General features: G+C 27.8%; 2 protein-coding genes across 3 annotated transcripts in view; one reads left to right on the top strand and one right to left on the bottom strand.

The window, feature by feature from the left end:
- Window positions 1-11719, top strand: part of LOC135923553 (titin-like) — a 156430-nt gene extending 144711 nt beyond the window's left edge. The window contains exons 74-76 of the mRNA XM_065458360.1: window positions 546-869; window positions 956-1255; window positions 11426-11719. Coding sequence (XP_065314432.1) covers window positions 546-869; window positions 956-1255; window positions 11426-11541 — 740 coding nt within the window. The 3' untranslated portion in view covers window positions 11542-11719. The remainder of the gene's footprint in view (window positions 1-545; window positions 870-955; window positions 1256-11425) is intronic.
- Window positions 11720-11741: 22 nt separating this feature from the next.
- On the bottom strand, window positions 11742-12732 carry LOC135923554 (dTTP/UTP pyrophosphatase-like). 2 transcript variants are annotated; one of them, XM_065458362.1, is made up of 6 exons: window positions 12503-12732; window positions 12340-12462; window positions 12198-12301; window positions 12128-12147; window positions 11964-12063; window positions 11742-11928 (listed from the first exon to the last, which is right to left on the bottom strand). In XM_065458362.1, exons 1-6 carry the CDS (start codon window positions 12590-12592, stop codon window positions 11781-11783), a joined length of 585 nt encoding a protein of 194 aa, XP_065314434.1. In that variant the 5' UTR covers window positions 12593-12732; the 3' UTR covers window positions 11742-11780. The 2 variants fall into 2 exon arrangements, with proteins under 2 accessions (XP_065314434.1, XP_065314433.1); XM_065458361.1 differs by having other exon boundaries at window positions 11743-11928; window positions 12100-12161; window positions 12503-12730.
- Between the last annotated feature and the right edge of the window lie 6296 nt (window positions 12733-19028).

Below are 19028 nucleotides of genomic sequence, written 5' to 3'. Positions count from 1 at the left end.
TTTAAAAAAATTAAGAGTTATTCGAATCTTTTTATAAGCTATAACCCGTTTTAAAAATATTAAATGATGTAATTTAAAAAATTAAAAAATTTATTTTATTTATAATCATCATCGTATCTCTTTAGCATATTTATTTCCAGGGATTATTTTTTGAGAATATATTTGTTTAAACTAATATAGTATTGTGCAGATTTGATGGAAAACATTTCCATTTATTTGCAAATGATATTATTTAACTTGCAAAATTTGTTAAGAATATTGTTATCTTAACAATTTTTGCAAATTAAATAATTTTATTTTCAAATAAAAAAAATTTCTTAGTACTATCTCTACCACCTACCTACACAATATCAAGCATAAAAACAAATCAAACAGTTTAAAAAATTATATGCAAATTTTATATTTTTAACTTGTTTCAACAATTTTGTTTGACTATGAGATAAAGGCATAACTAAATTGTACTAAAAATTAAAGTTATAAAGAAAAAAAACGAAAAATATCATTTATTATTATATACGAAGGAAACTTCTTTTTGTTAATTTTAGATGTCCCCTCACCACCTCTCAATTTAAAGGCATCAAATCTTCGCGAAAAAATAGGTATATCATTAGAGTGGGATAAACCTGAAACAGACGGTGGTTCTCAAATTCTTGGATATATATTAGAAATTCGAAAAGCCTCATCCCAAAAATGGATTCATATAACGGATATTAATGATTTAACCTGTTTAAAAGATCACATGGCATACTTAGTTGACAAAAACATCGAAGTTAACGAAGAATATTATTTACGAGTTTTCGCTTTTAACCAGATAGGAACAAGTCAACCTGCTGTTACAACTACACCTATTAAAATTTCCAGAATATTGAGTATGTCTATATATAGCTTTTATTTAATTTTAGCTAATTCTAGCTATCCTTTGCAAAATATATTTTTTGTTTTAACCTCCAAAAAGCCGTACCTTCTCCTCCTAAAGGGCCTGTAATAATTCGAGAAATACCTGAAGGAAGTCGAAATTTCGAAATAGGATGGAACCCTCCTGACTCAGACGGAGGATCCCCAATTAGAAACTATATATTACAAATATCCTCCAACAATGGTTTAACCTGGGAGCCTCTTGTAAAAGTATCTGGTGATACTCTAATGGCTATTATCAAAAACTTGAAACCAAATCAGGATTACATAATTAGAATTCAAGCACAAAATGATATTGGTTTGAGTGAACCATTACAAAGTTCATCTTTCCTCTCTAGGGGTACATTTATCATATTATCATACATTCATCTTTAATAAAATATGGATGTTGTCTTTAGAGGGTTTAGAATTTTTAAATTATAAGTTTTTAACATAAGCGTTAAGTATTAAATAACAATAAATGTATTATATATAGCCAAAAATAAAAATTTATATAATACCTGCTTTAAAACACGATTACCTTGACTTTTTTTATCTCCTCTCCGGTAATTCATTTTTATGTATAGCATATTTATTATTACCCTATAATTGGATATAAAACAATGTAATTTTGAATATGTCAATTAGCAATCTAATTGGTGAAAATATGATCACATGACGTTAGATATGCACAAGCATTGTAACTCAGAGGCATACCCCCCGCCCCCTTCACAAAAAAACTACACCCGGTTTCTATTTTAATTTTAAAAAAAATTGTTTTCCATAGTAAATTAGATCACATCAATTATAAGCTAATTCATATAAAATAATTTTATTGCAATTACAAAGAATAAAATAAAATATTGCATAAATTGAGATAACTACATAACTTATCGATTTTTTTTGACAAATTCATAAATATAAATATTATATTATTTTATAAAACTATTTTTTTTTAAATGACTATTAAAAAAAGATTGCAAAAATAGGTTTGATGAATATATTATTAAAGGATATTATTTCTAATGTACATACTTACAGGGGCGGACTGGCGACGCTACGGCCTCGTGGGAATTTTTTATAGCGGCCTCATTTATATGGGGCTTCGCCCCCATATTTCAATTTTGCGGGCCTTCGGCCCGCTTTTGCCCGGGTTCCTTTATATGGCTTCTTCGATTTACATGATATTTATTACTTCTTATTTTTGAAAATAAGTTCAAAAGATTTACATTTTTAGTAAAAAAAAAGAATAGCAATCATATATTTTATTTTTTAAAAATGCACATCTAAAATCATATTCATTGCCAATATAAAAATACATCACATGTTAAATATAAAAAAAAATACGTACTCAATATATTAAATCAATTAATTACACATATAAAATTATTGCAGTTATCAGTTATACAATATTACAGCGTATAAAATTGCTGCACTTATAAAATCAGGCACCGATCATATTGTAATAAAATTCAAATAAAAGAATTAAGGAAATATATATAAATCTCTCATTAACTTTGAACCTTTGCGCAAATATACAAGAATATCTTCTAGTTCAATCTGCGCTAATGGTTCTCATTCAACTGACAAACGCTTCTAATTTTTATGGTCAATATTAGCTCTCAGCTTATTTTTATAATTTTTAATTTACAAAATGTTTTTTCGCAAATAATCTGCGTAAATGACAAAGTTAAAATGCATTCATATGCCAAAAATAAATTAATGTCACTTGTATGCATATTTCATCTTTTAAAAATTTCATACACACATTAAACACTTGTTACATTTATTATGATACTCTGAGTTATTATCATATTTTAATATTCCATCTTCTTCATTTGACTCCTCACTTGTATATACGATCCCGTCCGTTTCATTAAATTCTACCAAATCTTTGAATACACTGGCAAATGAACATTATTCGTTACGTAATTTAACACTCAATATATATATCTTTACTATTTATTTCATCAAAATGTCTAGGATGCAAATATTGCACATTCAAAAAAAGCTCTCAATTCGCAGAGAGCCGTTCCGACACGCTGTTTATAATTTGATCAATTATAGGACGAATAACTCCGAACCTATAAAGATCAATCGATTCTTGAGGACCTTTATCTTAGCATTTGTCACTATATATTCTCTTCGCTCGTCATATTCGATTTCTTGGCAGAGCATTCTGTACCCTTATACTCTCCGGGAGCTTTAAATATTAAAGTGTTTCATTTAAATTAGAAGCCATTTTATTGCTTTATTTTGAATCGAATCATTTTCCATACTGACAAAGTACCAAATTATTTAGTTTGAAGATATGACAGTGGCTCAATTATTTCAAAAATTTCCAAATATATTATGGCTATACTTAAAGTCTTAAATTTACATAAATTATCAAATTTTGTCTCAAAATGATTTATTATCTATTTATAAATTGAAGTGCATTTATCGTTATTGGGAGCAAGCTATCTTTACCATATATCCTCTAAGGGCTTTTTCACGTTCCCACCACTTTATCTAACCTATTTTTTGCAGCTTTCTCAACTTATTTTGGCCAGATGAATTATTCTGTTTCACCCAAACATCCATCCTTTTATCTGATTCACCGACCTGGGTTTTATTTGATTTCAATTAATTAAGAACAAGAAATGTTGGCTATATTATTTCTACTAAATAAATCAATGTATAAAAATGTTATACAATGAATTAATCAAAACTTAGCTTTCACTCTACTCAAACGGAAGCGTTTTTACTTCATTTGAAAAAAAACAAAGGAAAGAATGTGGTAATGATGTATAGCGTCAAGCGACGTTACTGGTATTTTATGCATTAAATTATAGTAAACGACATGACAATTGTCAAGGAATGTGCTATTCAAATCATAGAGATATCATTAAAAATAAATAAATGATAAGAGAACATAATGTGAACATAATAATTTATTTTTTTTCTAATCGGCCTCTTTTTTGATATTTTCCTCTGATCGGCCTCAAAAATCGACATTTTCTCGTGGCCTCGTGGGCAAAATGCCCACCTGGTCTTATGGCCAGTCCGCACCTGCATACTTATTAAGATTTCACATCTCTAATGATTTTAATTCAAATCATGTTACTAGATTTTATATTTAAATAAATTAAATAATAAGATTTTTATAATTTGAAAGGCTCTTAGGAGTCTAATTTTCAAAAAATGGCTAGGACCTACTCATGACCCGCCGAGTATATTAGCCTAATAAATAGTACTATGTTTTTATTTTATTTATTTTTAAAATCTGTTAATAAAAATTAAGAATTACTCGTGAAATTATTTTTATGGGACAATTTAAAGGAAAAATACTTATTTTACTTAAATATAGAAGAATACGTTAATATTTTTTGTAATTTAAAATTAGGATTTTTGTTTCATCTCACCTAGAAAAATTTTATTGAAGTTCTCCAGAAAACCATAATTACGTTATAAATTCCTATACTTATTATTTTTGTGAGTTCATACCCTTATGAAAATAGTAGGATGTCAATTTTTTAAAATCACTATTATGAAATTGGAACAAGAGATAGAATACTACAAATATACCTACTATATATTCTCAATATACAATATAGTCATAAATGAATAGATAATTAAGTTTAATATTTCGATTTACTATAGCATTGATATTTCGTCTGGCTCTCTGACTCAATCTTAAACAGAGTATTTTATTAATTTTGATATACTCTTAGCAATTTTCCTGTTGTCTAATTCTTACCCAAACCGACCATTTTCTTTCTGAAGAAACAGAATTAGGAAGTGTTATGTATAATATTGGCCAATTTCCTCAATAACAAGATCCACAAAGCCCTCATTTTGCTTTTGAGATTCTTGTGAAATTGGCTTCTTTCCATATATTTTATGTCATTTTTACTTTAAAATATTATATCAATTTAATGATAATTTTCTACTATATCACAAGCTATATAAAATTCTCTTATCGTAATATATTCATCTTAATATTTGGAATTTATGTTTATTTCAAGAATACCCATGAAACTCTTCAGGTGGAGAAAATAATTTATTATGACATGATTAAATTATGTTCTAACTAGCATCTCATTTTTTATAAGAACTTAAGTATATTAATCCCTTTACTCTTTTAACAATGAAGTAGCTAGAGGTAGGCATTTGTAATTAATTTCTCTAAGACATGTATTACATAGTTTCTTCTACACCCGATTCTTTCAGATTTTTGCATGTCTATTTGTCCATATTGATACATTCCAAACAAACTTAAGATATAACTTACAAATCACCTCTAATAATTGGCTCCTCTTTTTTCCCCTAAATCACTTGGCATTTGTAACCACGACCTAACCAAAAACTGGATCATAGAATTCTCATTTGTAATTTTTCTCCCAATTTAATGGGAATCGCTCCATTGCAACCACTCCCGAATAAAGCACTTTAATATGACGTATATTTTTTCTAAAAATTTTATTTCTGGTAATCCATCTTTTTTGGTTAATAGTATTTTGAGTAGATGTTATAACATGTTGGTTTGTATTAGTGAAGATTAACTAAAACGGTTTAGACTGCTCCCCAAATTGAAAAATTTCAAAAGTACGGTTGCATTCAAATCAAGGTCAAAAGGATAGTTGATAATAACTAGATTCTAAACTCGATCTGAATGTAACCCATTAATGGTACCTGTTTAGGTTGACCTCATTAATTTGTGAGAAAATCCCTGTTTCTAAACCTCATAGGAGGGATATATGTTAATTATTGAATAATATAACCATATTTTTTAGTTATTGTGCGAATAAGCTCAAGCAGAACAGCTCAATTTGAGCCGATTTTAAAAACGATGAACTCAATATTTTAGCCAGAAAAATATTGATTAAGCCTCGAGATTTCGCTAATGGATGTCCGAACTTGTGTGCCACCTATAAGCAAAATTTTCAGACTTGTGTAATATTTTTTGGATAAAATATTGAGTTAGCCGTAATCGGCTCAAATTGAGCCATTTAACAACACTAGTTTCAAGCATTCAAAATCATATAAAAGTAACTGCAACCTGAATACTGCACCCATCAAGATTCGCCAAGCTGCTTTTAGTATTATCGGTATTTAGCTAATAAACCTTTGCAGGGTGACTGAGAAATATATGGCTAATAGGAAGATTTATTTATACTAATATCAGTAACCTTCGCTTTTATATCTCCAAAAGCTTTATCTAGTTTTCCAATTTCCCTCTGCATGGGTAAGTTATAATGTAAATTAGGGGCCACTTTAAAGATTTTCATTGATATCTGATATATGCTTGAGTTAATATTTATTAATTTAATTAACTAACAATTAATAATTTTCTCACAGTCCTATTAGATATCAAATTAAATCATAATTAATCCATTACCATCTAAATATATATTTAAATACTATCCAACAACATAGTTTGACAAAATATTATCTATTTATCATATTGGTATATGGAACATCTCAATTTTAAATCATCTAGTGAAGTGATTTTTATATATAAAAAATCATGTGCAATTCCCACACTTTGAATTTCAGATAAATTTGCCAAAACTCTTGAGCAACTCATAATTTATATTATCTTTCATATAAATGAAAAACCACACAAAGGTTTTTGGCAAAAATTGTCTGAAATATATAGGATAGGTACTCTGCATGTATATTTTTCCGGTCAAATCAAATTTTAAAATTGCCCTCAGCAAATAATTTAAAATTAATATTCCGAGTTCCCATGAATTCCATATTTATATTAAAAATATAAAGGATATTATAAAATAGAGATCTGCCCTAATATTTTTTAAGAAAATTCGGGCCGGGCCGGGTCGGGCCTTAAAATTATTTTTAAATATATCTAAATTTATAAATTTTATGTTGAATATTTTATGGAAAATAAAAATATGTGATTTTATTTATAGAAAGTAGACGTCATATAACATATATCATTTATTTTGAGTAATTATAAGAATTTCTATATTCAAATAAATTCGGGCCGGCAAAATTTTTAAAAATAAATTTCGGGTTCGGGTCGGGCCGGGCAAAACTTTATAAAAAATTTGGGCCGGGCTTGAAAAATTAGGCCCGATGCAGATCACTAATATAAAATACTTAAATATTAATTTAATATATGACTATTTTTAAATATATTTATATCTGATTTTTAAAATTATTTAATATGAGATATGACCTATAAGTGTAGCGAAAATAGGGACGTTTCTATCCTTGGAAATCTGCTTGTTCATCATACCTACAAAAATACGAATCGAATGATAAAATGATTATTCAATTCTATTCGAAAATTTTATTTAACCATAAATTAAAAAAGATAGAATATTAATTTATTTTGTAAAATTTAACTACGGATAGAAGACAAACAAATTTTATTGAAGATAAAATAAGCGTACATATATAGTGTTATTTATATATAATGTAGAAAAATCCATATAATATTCATATCATGTAGAAGACAAATCTGGCAACAAATCAATTTTTTAAACACAAAGTTTTTCGGATTTTATCCTCTTTTAACGACATTCTATATTTTATAACCCTATGCTATGGGCTCCAACAGAAGAGAGTCACTCACATGAGTTTGAAGATCCTTATTGAGATTGAATGGTGATCTTTAAATATAAACACTATTCATAATAATAAAATTTATAAATTATCCCAAAATTAATTATGTATTTTTTATCTATTTATTAAAAAGCATGTTTTTAATTTTAAAATATACATATACTATTTAATTATTAATGTTATTATCATAAACTAAAATAATATAGAATATAAGTCAAGGTAATAATCTTTTTAAATATTTATAAACTTTAAATAGTATAGTGTAGTATAGTTAACCGTAGTATGATTGGTAAATCAGATATTTCTCATTCATTTAATGATGGATAGATTAGAAATTTGATATGAGATGTGAACCAACTTTTTTTTATTTTGATGAGAGGTGGTTACAAAATTTCCATTATTTAAAAAAATGTTAATAGAGTATAAATACCTTGTATATGAACAAATAATTTTCTGGAAATAAATCGTCAAAAAGGTATGCAAAACTCACATCTACCAATATTTTCAAAAATTCAAATTTATGATTTCTCCATCATCAAACGAAAGAGAAATATCTGGTTAGCCCGTCATTCTTGACGGGATAGATACTTGTTTATTATAATTGTACATGTGTTACAAATTGCATATAAAACTAAATACTTTCTTCGTCCGTCATAAAACAATTTTCGGAAGTTAATTTTGTATTAGGATGTTATTCGAATAAAAACAGCCGTTAACAACAATTTTAGAAATATAACATGTTTCTTTATTATTCTATGAAATTTTATTAAATTGGAATAATTCATACTAATAATATGATTATTTTCAAATTTTATTAATACTATAAATTATTCTAGTCGAATAATATATTTTCATTATTCGAATAATTGTGTTATTCAAATTCGTAAAATACGAATAGAATAATATATAATTCGTTTTAGGTATAGTTTTCTTAAGTATCATTTTAAGGCTAATAAAAATCCCTACGAATAGAATAACAAATAATTCGTTTTAGGTATAGTTTTCTTAAGTGTTGTAATTATGAGTATATGATAGATATGATGATTGATGTTGGAGAGTGGAGTATTTTTTAAAATGAAAAATGTTCTTTTTTTGTTATTATGTTTGAAAGAAAAAAGAGATGATGATTTTAATGAAAAAGTTTTTGATGTTCTTTTATTTAATTTACAATTAAATCCAAAAAATATAATTCTTTTATTTAATTTACAATCAAAAATCAAAAACTTTTTCATTAAAATCATCTTTTCCTTTTTCCTTCAAACATAATAACAAAAAAAACATTATTCATTTTAAAAAATACACAACACTCTCCAACATCAATCACCTATCTCTATCATATACTCATAATTACAACATCTCCCCTCCTTTACATTCCTCTCTAGGCCTCAATTGATCTTGATGCCTACAATATACTATTCCATTGTCATCTTTAACTTTGTATTTGACAATACTCATTATTTCTCCCACCTTGCCCATCGTCCATCGGAATTTTCCTTTGAACATTAAAAACTTATTGTCCCAGGCAAAATTTACTAGATTTCACTACACCTCCAACCTTTTCATCTCCTCCTTCCTTTAACGAATCCAACATTAACAATGTCTTTCCTCGCAAAAATTTTTCTGCCGGAGACCCATCTTGATTCCTGCTATTATTGTAAAACAATTGCGACAACCATCCTTCACCATCACCATACCTCTCCTTTTTCAACCACGATTTCACCACTGCAACCATTCTCTCAGCCTGCCCATTGGAACTGGGATGATTTGGAGCCGTTATAACATGCTTTACACCGTTCCTCTCACAAAACGTCTTAAACGCTACACTTGTAAACGCCGTACCACCATCCGTTACTCTTTACCATTCCATATTTCCCAAAAAATTCCTTCAATCTTCGTATAACTATAACTGACGTTAGTCCCGACACCTTAGAGCAATCAATCCATTTGGGAAAAGGATCCACTATAAGGAAATAATACTTTTTCTCCCATTCAAAAAAATCTAAATGTATTCTTTCACATGCCTATGTAGTTTCCTTCCAGCTATCACCCTTCCTCCTTCTGGGTAGATTTGACCAAACATTACAAGTTAAGCATTCTCTGCAGACCTTTGAATATCCTTCTTCATTGACGGCCACCATACATATTCTCTAGCCCATTGTTTCATTCTACTTACCCCTTGATGTCCCGCATGCAACATTCTGACTACTTTATCTCTCAATCTTTGCGGTACTATAGTTCAATTACCTCTAACCAAACAGTCATCTATAATTGTTATTTCTTGTTCCACAAATCTGTATGGATTATCTTTCCTTTCCCAATTTTTTTCGCCTATTAAACATTGCTTAATTATTTTTTAACTCCTCATCCTTTATCGTACTTTGTTTTATTTCTTTCTAAGTCACTGGACCATTCCTGAAAGATACTTCCTAATCGCTCCATTATCATAATTATCCTCATCGTTCACTATTTCTTCCTCGATACATAATCTGGATAATACATCTGGCAAATGATTAATCCTTCCTGGTTTATAACGTACCTCGACATTAAAATTTCCAACTAACATTAAGTATCATTTTAAGCTAATAAAAATCCCCCTACCCCCTTAAAAATTTTTTAAAAGAAACGCAACCTAGTCAAATGCTTGCAATAAGAGGACCAAAGTATTCCATTAAAATCTATGATGATAATCCTGATCTAGCGGCCCCCTTCTCTTAGCAAAATCATTGATCAGATATTATATTTGGATATTATCATACCTTATTAGCAGTGGCATACCCAGGATTTATTCATGGGGGGGGGGGGGTCTAAAGATTATTTTTGTGAGCTTTGCCATCAAGCTTTTATTTTCCCTGCCTTTAGTTTCTTATGTAGTATGCTCACCGTCCCGCATGGACCAGGCCATTGTCGTCAAATAAGACTGGTCCAGATCATGATCCTAAATAAAAAGACCAGTCCATGATTGGACATTTTTTTGTTAATAAAATTTTTTTTAATTTAATTCTTGTTTTATCATTTATTAAATATAAAAGATGTTAGCAACATCAAATCAAATGTGAATAATATATTAAATAATACAAATATTTAATTTAAAAGTAAAATGCTTTTTTGGCAAACTTTTCCTTTTCATAGTGTGCAATATAAAAATGAACTAAAAAATAATCAATCATAAAACTAAAATAACGCCTCTTGAAAAGTAACATAAAATTATACACAAATATTTACAAATAAATTATATGAATTAATAGTAAGGCAAACTTAAATATTAAAAATAAGTCTGACCAAGAAATAATTAAGACCATTAGGCCCAGACCACTGACCTTCACTATTCCAAAGAAAAATTATTATTATTATTAATTATTTTTAAATTATCTTTAGAGATCTGCAAACGTTTTTTTTGGGCTGGGCTTGGCAAAAAAATTAATGGGTCAAGCAAATTTTTTTATTTATATTTGATGAATTCTAATATTTCAAATAAGTAATAATATTTAACCACTCCCTAATTTTATAAATAATTTTTATTTTGGTCAACAACATATATATCAATTTTGGCCTTGTATATAAATTTATATACTGGGCTGGGTCAGGCAAACTTAGTAAAAAATTGGAATTGGGTGAAGCAAAAACTAAATTCTCACTGGGCTAGGGCTGAGAATTTTGCCATTTGCAGACCTCTAAAATCTTTATATCATCTTCCCAAAAATCTCTTCCAATTTAAAAATAATTAACCTCCATATTCCCCATTAAATTTTACCCCCCATACCCCTATTACCAAATTAAATTAGAAAAAGAAGTAAATTTAAATATAAACTACCCCTGCCTCACTTTAATTTTATTCAAATGACCTGACCCCTACAGAGTATTAGCCTCTGTATACCAGTATTCCTTTTAGCAGAGTATAAGTTTATGTTTTTTTAGTATTTATCACACAATATTTTATTTTTATATATTTTATTTAAAGGGGAAATATTAGAACCAAAATTAACATCTCAAACATCAGCAAATGCTTCCGAAATTCACGAATACTTTTATAGTTTTGATTTATATTCAGAAGATATTCCACAAATTAAGCCATAAATGACTTTCAAATATTAACTTTTATTGTAATTTTATTAATAAAATTTGTAATAATTAATAACAAATTTTTTATATCTTTATATGAAAAAAAAGGTGCAATATTAAATATTATTTACTCACATATATTTTATATCATTGTCATTTTGGTAATGTATTATTCTATTTATTTTTTTTAAATAAACTCAAACTTTATTAATTATATAAGTAATAAGTAAAAGGTATAAATCACATTATGGCCATTAAGATTTCCAATATTTTTCATATAAACAATATAACTCTTTTGAAAACATTTGTAATGGAAATCCCATGACATTATAAAAATCTCCCTGAATTCCTTCAATCAATAAGCAGCCTAGACCTTGTATTCCATAAGCACCAGCTTTATCCCTAAACAAAATTATAGTTATAATTTAGTTAACTACATTGGTTCTCCAGATTTGACATATGCTCTTATTAGCTCCTGGTTCAAATTTGCCATTTTTACTTTGGTCATAGCTGAAAATGTTTTTGTATCATACATACCTAGAAGAATTAATTTACAATTAAATGTAACTTTACCATTTTGTAATTTATATATCATAGTTACCCCAGTATATACAGCATGCTCTTTATTATTCAGTCTAAAAAAAATTAATCTAATATGCTTTTAGGTAAACTTATTAAGGATGTTTATTGCATCTTGATTATTTTTAGGTTTACCAATTATTTCTTTTTCTAAACTGACCACTGTATCTGCCGAAATTAATAAATCAAAATATTTCTAATTAATATAATATAGCAAGGCCACAAATATTTTACATTAGGAATATTATTTTTAGCCGTTTCAGCCTTATTTAAAGACAATTGTTTAACATAATCGTCTGGGTCACATAATAACAAAAAAGATTCATCATATTGCACAGGATATATTTCAAAATTTAACTATAAAAAAATTTATTGAAATAACATATTACAAAATAACTATTTTTCCTAAAATTTCTTTTCTTCTTGGCGAATTACTAGCTAATATAATTTTCTTCCTTTTAATTTCGTTTAACACATGTATGAGCATTGAAGATAAATAGATTTATCAGAAAATAAATGATAGACCTTTGAGCCCGATGATAGCTAGTTATGAAGGAAATGGCTGAGGGTCTTGGATTTTAAGGGGGGTTGAGAATAATTGTACTATGACTTTATCTAAAATTTATATGATATATATAGTTGCAATTTTGTTCTTATGTTCCGTTTAAAAGAAAATCAAAATCGGTTAAATGCAATATTCCTGAATGCGAACTAAATACGCCACTTTCCTGAGGTCTCTAATCCATTATATGGCTAGTTTCTTTTGTCCGATCGCGCTGATACAGCATTCTGACAACGGTGAAAATTTGGTACATGTTGATATCCCTGGCTGAGGCTCGCAGTCTAAAATTTCACTATATCGTGACTATCGGATTTGGGCTTGGGTTTTATTGGAATGTTTTAGGTTTGGGCTGCTGGAATTTGGAATGTGTCAATATTGGGGTATTGGTGGGTTCTTGACTTTGATAAACTATGAATAGGTTTGGTATGGCGGGGGACGCCCCATGCTATCTGCCAAAATCAATGGGAGCTGGAAAGAGCTCCATCATAGCTTACGTAGGAGGGCCTCCTAGGAATTTTAATGTAAATGGTTGAAATCCTTTTTCTATTCAGCCTGGTCCCCAGATCTTGTTCCTTGTGTATCTGTTCGCCCTTTATGCAAAGTCTCGAATCATAGGGAGGGACCACTCCGTGGACATTTCTTGGGCCATGAGCTTAGATTACGGCAATTCATAAGCGTCAGACGGGAGTGAAGGAAATCTGAGATACCCCTCTACATACGTAATCCCCTTTAGGTAATGCTTGGTTACCATGATAAGCTTAGCTTTATTGGTTTCCGCTTTAATATTTAGCTTCTTCCTCCGATTGCCTGTCTTCTGCTGATAAGGCAGCGTCTACTTGGGATGGAGGCAAGTCCCCCTAAAAAATCTACCCTTACCCCTAAAAATTCGCTAAATAACGATGCTATAGTGACATTAATAAAAAGATTCTTAAAGCGCAATCATTTATAATCTCACAACAAAATTTTATTTACTTCCTTTCAGGTCTATTTAGACTAGAAAAACAGGTAGATCTTAAATTCTTGCTAATAATCAGCAATTGCAAAGCTATTTGGGTCATTCTATTGGGATTGATCATTGAATGAGAAGAAAATATAATCTATGAATCTTAAATAACTTTGGATGTTTGCTAATTATTAGATAAAGGATATAGTTAAAATTTGTTTACCTATCAAAATCATATTTTTAATTATAATATTTAAAGTATTTTGCTAAAATTTTAAATGATTTATTGTATTCTTATTGAAATTTATTATTAAAATTAATCATATACGTTAATCTTATAGTTTTAGAAAATTAACAAATAAGAATAATATTAATATATTACGTGTGAAATTGTAAAATATTATTGTAAAAAAATTAATAAAAGGGCTTAAAATTAAAAAAGAGAAAATTTTTTATTATTTTAATTGACATTTGTCAGAATAAAATCAACGATAAACAACATAATCGTATCAATTATTGAATTTAAAAAGAATACAATTCAAGTCAAAAACTACCCCCCCCCCTCAATATTAATGTCTACCTCCTCAAAAAAATATCTACCCCCAAAAATCTATATCTAACCCCAAAATGCCAATATTTTTAGAGGCATTAGTCTCTTACTCACCCCGGCCATGTAGGCACTGCCCTTACCTGTAGTACTCTTTAGAGGTCTGCATTGGGCGGGTTTTTGGATAATATGCCCGCCCACTCAATGTTTAAAAAATTTTTTAACCCGCCCGCCCAGCTGCCCATAGTTTTCAAAAAAAATATACCCGCCCACCCGCCCATTAATCTAAAAATTTTTACCCGCCCGCCCGCCCATTAGTCTAAAATTTCTTGCCCGCCCGCCCATTAGTCAGAAATTTTTTACCCGCCCGCCCATTATTTATAAAAAAATTTTTACCCAAGCCCGCTATTTTAAGCATTTAATGAAAATAGTTTCAACATTACATCTCTATAAGTTTTATAATTTAGGAAATTACTATATTAAGCTTAAAAAATATTCAATTTAAATTATGGATAATTTATTTTATCAAATAAAATATTTATAAAATATAAATATAAAATAAATATTATAAGTAATTATAATGCAAAAATAATAATGAATCCACATTTTTGGGATTCAAACACGTTCTTCTTTGTTCTAAAAACCTTCCGGCAATGCTAAATTTTCTTTCAGAAGTAGCGTTTGGATACGTTGCGGCTAACTGTTGTAGCACAAGGGATGATCTTATTAACATCCAATTTACCATATGTTGCCCCTAAGTCGGCAAATCTTTGTAAAATATTTATAAATCCAGGTCCTTGAACTGCTTAAAATGGCCTAAAAAAGATAAAAGAATAATTTATTAAATTAAAATACCTAATGTCTCTAGCGCACAAAATTCGCTATTAGACCAGATTTTATCGTTTTGTTTAATTGAGAATTGTCTTTTTCAAAATATCCAGTTATTTTTTTATTATCTATCAAATCTTCATAATTTGCAGATGAACATTGATGCCGAAGGAAGAAGGAGGTGCCACTTTTGCTATTATATTTAAAGATGGACTCGCAATCATTGCAGCGAATCCAATCTAGCTTTTTGTCATTTTCATCAAAAATAATTTTAAATTGTTTCCACATAGACGATTTAAGTTTATTATTATTATCTTCATTGTTTTTTATCTTATACAAATTATTTTTTATTTTCTTAGCAATCAATTCTTTATTCATATTTTAAAATTAAATTAAAAAATATTATTTTGTTAAAATTATGTTATAAAAAATAATATTTATATATTATATAAGAAAATAAAAATGAAAATAAAAAGGGCAATATAAAGATAAACAATCATTACTATAATAAAATAACACAATGGAGTAATTTCATTATTCCCAAAAAAGGAAATTTTAATTTTCAATATCTAAAAAATTATATATTTTAAGAAAAATGTTTTATTTCATTACCATAAAAGGAGATTTTAATTTGTTTATAGAAAAAAGTTTGTTTTTATTTGTAGAAAAAGTTTTTTTAATTGAAGAAAAAAGTTGATTTATTTTATAAAAAGTTATAAAGGCTTTTTATTTTTTAAGTTCGTAAGAACAATTTTTTATTAATTAAAATTTTTAATTTTTTTAACCCGCCCGCCCGCCCGCCCATTATAATTTCTAAATTTCTTAACCCGCCGTCCGCCCGCCTGCCTGTTTTTAAAAAAATTTTACCCGCCCGCCCGCCAACTTTTTAAATCTAATATTCAAATTAAATATGAAATACAGATAGCTATTCTGATTCTTCATTTTAATTGAATTTAATCTAAGTGTTTATTTTATATGCCAATTTTGGATTTAGAAAATCGGTGATTTTATAGGTTTATAACAAATAGATAGAGGAATGATTTATTATCTGCGTTTTATCATCACGTTAGATCCAGATCTATGTCGTCATGGAGGAGGGGGTGTGGGGTTTAAAAACTTTTACTAAAAAAATACATGAGGATTAAATAAAAACTTATAAAAAAAATTTTTGACTGATCATTATTACTATAAGTCTGTAGGGCAAGTCAAAGTGATATTAGGTAAAAATTTCTATACCTTAAACTTATTTTAAATGTTCAATAATTATTTCAAGATTTTAGGGTCTATAATAATTTAATGCCCTTATAAAAACTCTTAACAAATATGAAAATTTTATATATCTTTCATAACATCAGTTTTAATTATGAGAAATTATAGAGGAGCCAAAATTTATTTTTTATTTCAATAAATTTAATGGAATTTTTATTAGAGAATTTTGAAAAACTTACAATTATTGTAATTACTTAGAAAGAATTAAGAACACATCAGACAGTTAATGACTTTTATGAAAAAAACTTAAAAAGTCCACATGTTAAATTGTGAGTTAATTTTTATCGATTGTAGACAAAATTTGAGATAAGTATAAATATTAGTGTATATTAAATTCAATCTAAAATATAAAAAATTTATTTTATAAAAATGACATGTCTTTTTGACTTTATACTACCTCTACTAAATCATATAAGTATCAAAGCTACAGCCAGTGATGCCGAATCTCATATTATTTAAATATAATAAAAGTTGATTTTTTATAATGATTATAGTATTATATATATTTTTTATATTATAATAAGGGCTTTGGTACTTTTAGATTCTTCATTATATCTAGAAGGAGTAATTTTTGTATTTTATTTATACAGTTTACCAAACAGATTAAAGATTAAACTAAAATTTGTAACATTTAACCATTACATTTTAGCCTAAGCTTTAGAATTAGTTTCAAAATTGCCAATCTTCATGCTTAGGATTGCGTTTTAATATGAGTAATATCAAATTTTTGAAAATATAATTTTATTCAAAATAATTGAGATTTAAACTAATTTACATCTATATCTACTGAATTAGCCGAAAAGAACAAATAATACCTACAAGATTATGGAATCATAAGATTCAAAAATATTTTAAATCGGGGTTAGATTAATTGATGTTTAAATAATAATTTAGAATCCGATATTTGGGACTCAGCCTAAGGCGTCCGTTATTTTGCAGGATGCTTGTTAATGAAATAAAATAAAATTGAGATAAATTTAACTTTTACCATCGAAAGTATATTTGCGATAATCAATTAATTACTATAAATTGTATCCTTAAACTAAAATAACAAAATACAATTTATTTAAAGTTTATACATTACAATGCTAATCTTAGATTTTTTATCCAATAATGCCATTTTCTTTAAACTATCTACCAAATAGGTTAGATCACTAAAATATATTAAACCAACTAATTATTGCTATAAATTTTAAAGTGAATGCTTGAAGTTTGGCTAACTTCACGCTTAACGCCTTGATATCATAATTTTTATTTGGTTTGTTAATCTGTTAGTTTTTTAACATGGCTTCAAAATTAATAGAAGAATTAATCAGTAGAGCAATAAATATTAACGCAATCCAGATATTTAGAATTTCTATATTCTCATTTCTGGCTTGATGCTAAGTTTCTCCTTTCTGACATGATGCTAATTTTGATAAAACACTATTTCATATAGACATAAGTTTAAGAATTATTTCCTAGCTTGACTTACTTTCATGCTTAAAGCGAGACGTCATAATTTATTTTGCTTATAACTCGGTTTCTTTTTTGTTGTTCTTAAAAATGATTGAGGGATCAATATTTATAAAAGGATGGTTGTAGAAATAGATAGCCATAGAGGAAAGATATAAAAGCCATAATTGACATCTGGAAATAATTAAATATAGATAGTAAAAAATGTTATGGCCGTGGCGGACCTTTAGTAAAATTTTAACGAGCTGGGCTAGGTCTGATTTTTCGTAAGACCGAGCAATTTTTGAAAAAATTCTTCGGACCAGACCTTGCAGATCTCTAATCTGTATTGTGTACTTGTTATTGGTTTATATAATAAATAACTTGTTTAATTTCTTGTTAATTCACTATATTATTTATAGATTTAGTATTTTAATTAGACAGCTCTTAAAATACAAAGAAATAAACATATTGTATTTTATATTTTATTCGTAAATCAAAATTTTAGCTTGAAATTAAAAAAATATATCAATATTTTTTAATGCCCGGGCTGTATTAAAATTTTTAAACCAACCCGAAATTTTTTTGCATACGACTTACCAGTCCATATATTTTGCCCAACCTTTTTAATTTTTTAAAATTTTCCCCGCCTTGCCCATCGGGTTGGACTTTCAGGCGGCCCGGGCTTTACAGATCTTTAATAAGTACTAGTCAGGCACCGATTATCAGCCCAAACCAGAGAATAAGTTCTATATTTTACATACTAGCATGATGACAATTTAAAATTTTTACTTATTTTGCTAATTACTTTTTTTTATATACTGACAAACCAAACGAATTAAAGTAATATATAATTCCTAAACATGAAATTTTTAGAATAAATACATTCAGAATTATTTTGCTAATAATTTTTTTTATGCTGACTACTAAACTGGTTAACGCACTCACAAGCACTAATAAAGCCCAAAACATTGGTATCTATATTAGAATTAGAGCTTCCAATCGTTCAGCCAAATTATAGATAATGTAGATATATTATATATTTTAAAAAGTAAAATAAAAATAAATCCGGGAAAATCATTAATATATAATCATAATTTTTTATAGGAGGAATGCGACCCAAAGACCGGGCGGGATTTTGGGGAGCTAAAAGTTCACAAAATATTTTTTTAATACCCTTCCCATTTTTGGATAAATCCTAGCTATGCCACTAAATATATAATATTGTTTTCATTAAAAAAATTTTTTGCTGAAAAATTTAAATTATGGAAACTTAATTCTTGAATTATACTTTAGTTTATCATTTTCAAGAAGAAGGGAAAGCTGGGAAAAAGGCATAT

This window comes from Gordionus sp. m RMFG-2023, chromosome 2, assembly GCF_954871325.1.
Source record: "Gordionus sp. m RMFG-2023 chromosome 2, tfGorSpeb1-WG-v2, whole genome shotgun sequence".
NCBI classification, from domain to species: Eukaryota; Metazoa; Nematomorpha; class Gordioida; order Chordodea; family Parachordodidae; genus Gordionus; species Gordionus sp. m RMFG-2023.
This window is presented reverse-complemented; position numbering and strand designations above follow the sequence as displayed.

Bases quoted from the DNA above. Each gene is read 5' to 3' on its own strand.
- LOC135923554 (XM_065458361.1), bottom strand. From the start codon at position 12,592: ATGCTCATACATGTGTTAAACGAAATTAAAAGGAAGAAAATTATATTA. The intron at 12,302-12,339 runs GTAAAATATTTG...TATATTAATTAG, and splicing joins CTAAAAATAATATTCCTAAT to AAATATTTTGATTTATTAAT. The intron at 12,064-12,099 runs GTAAAGTTACAT...TAATTCTTCTAG, and splicing joins GATATATAAATTACAAAATG to GTATGTATGATACAAAAACA.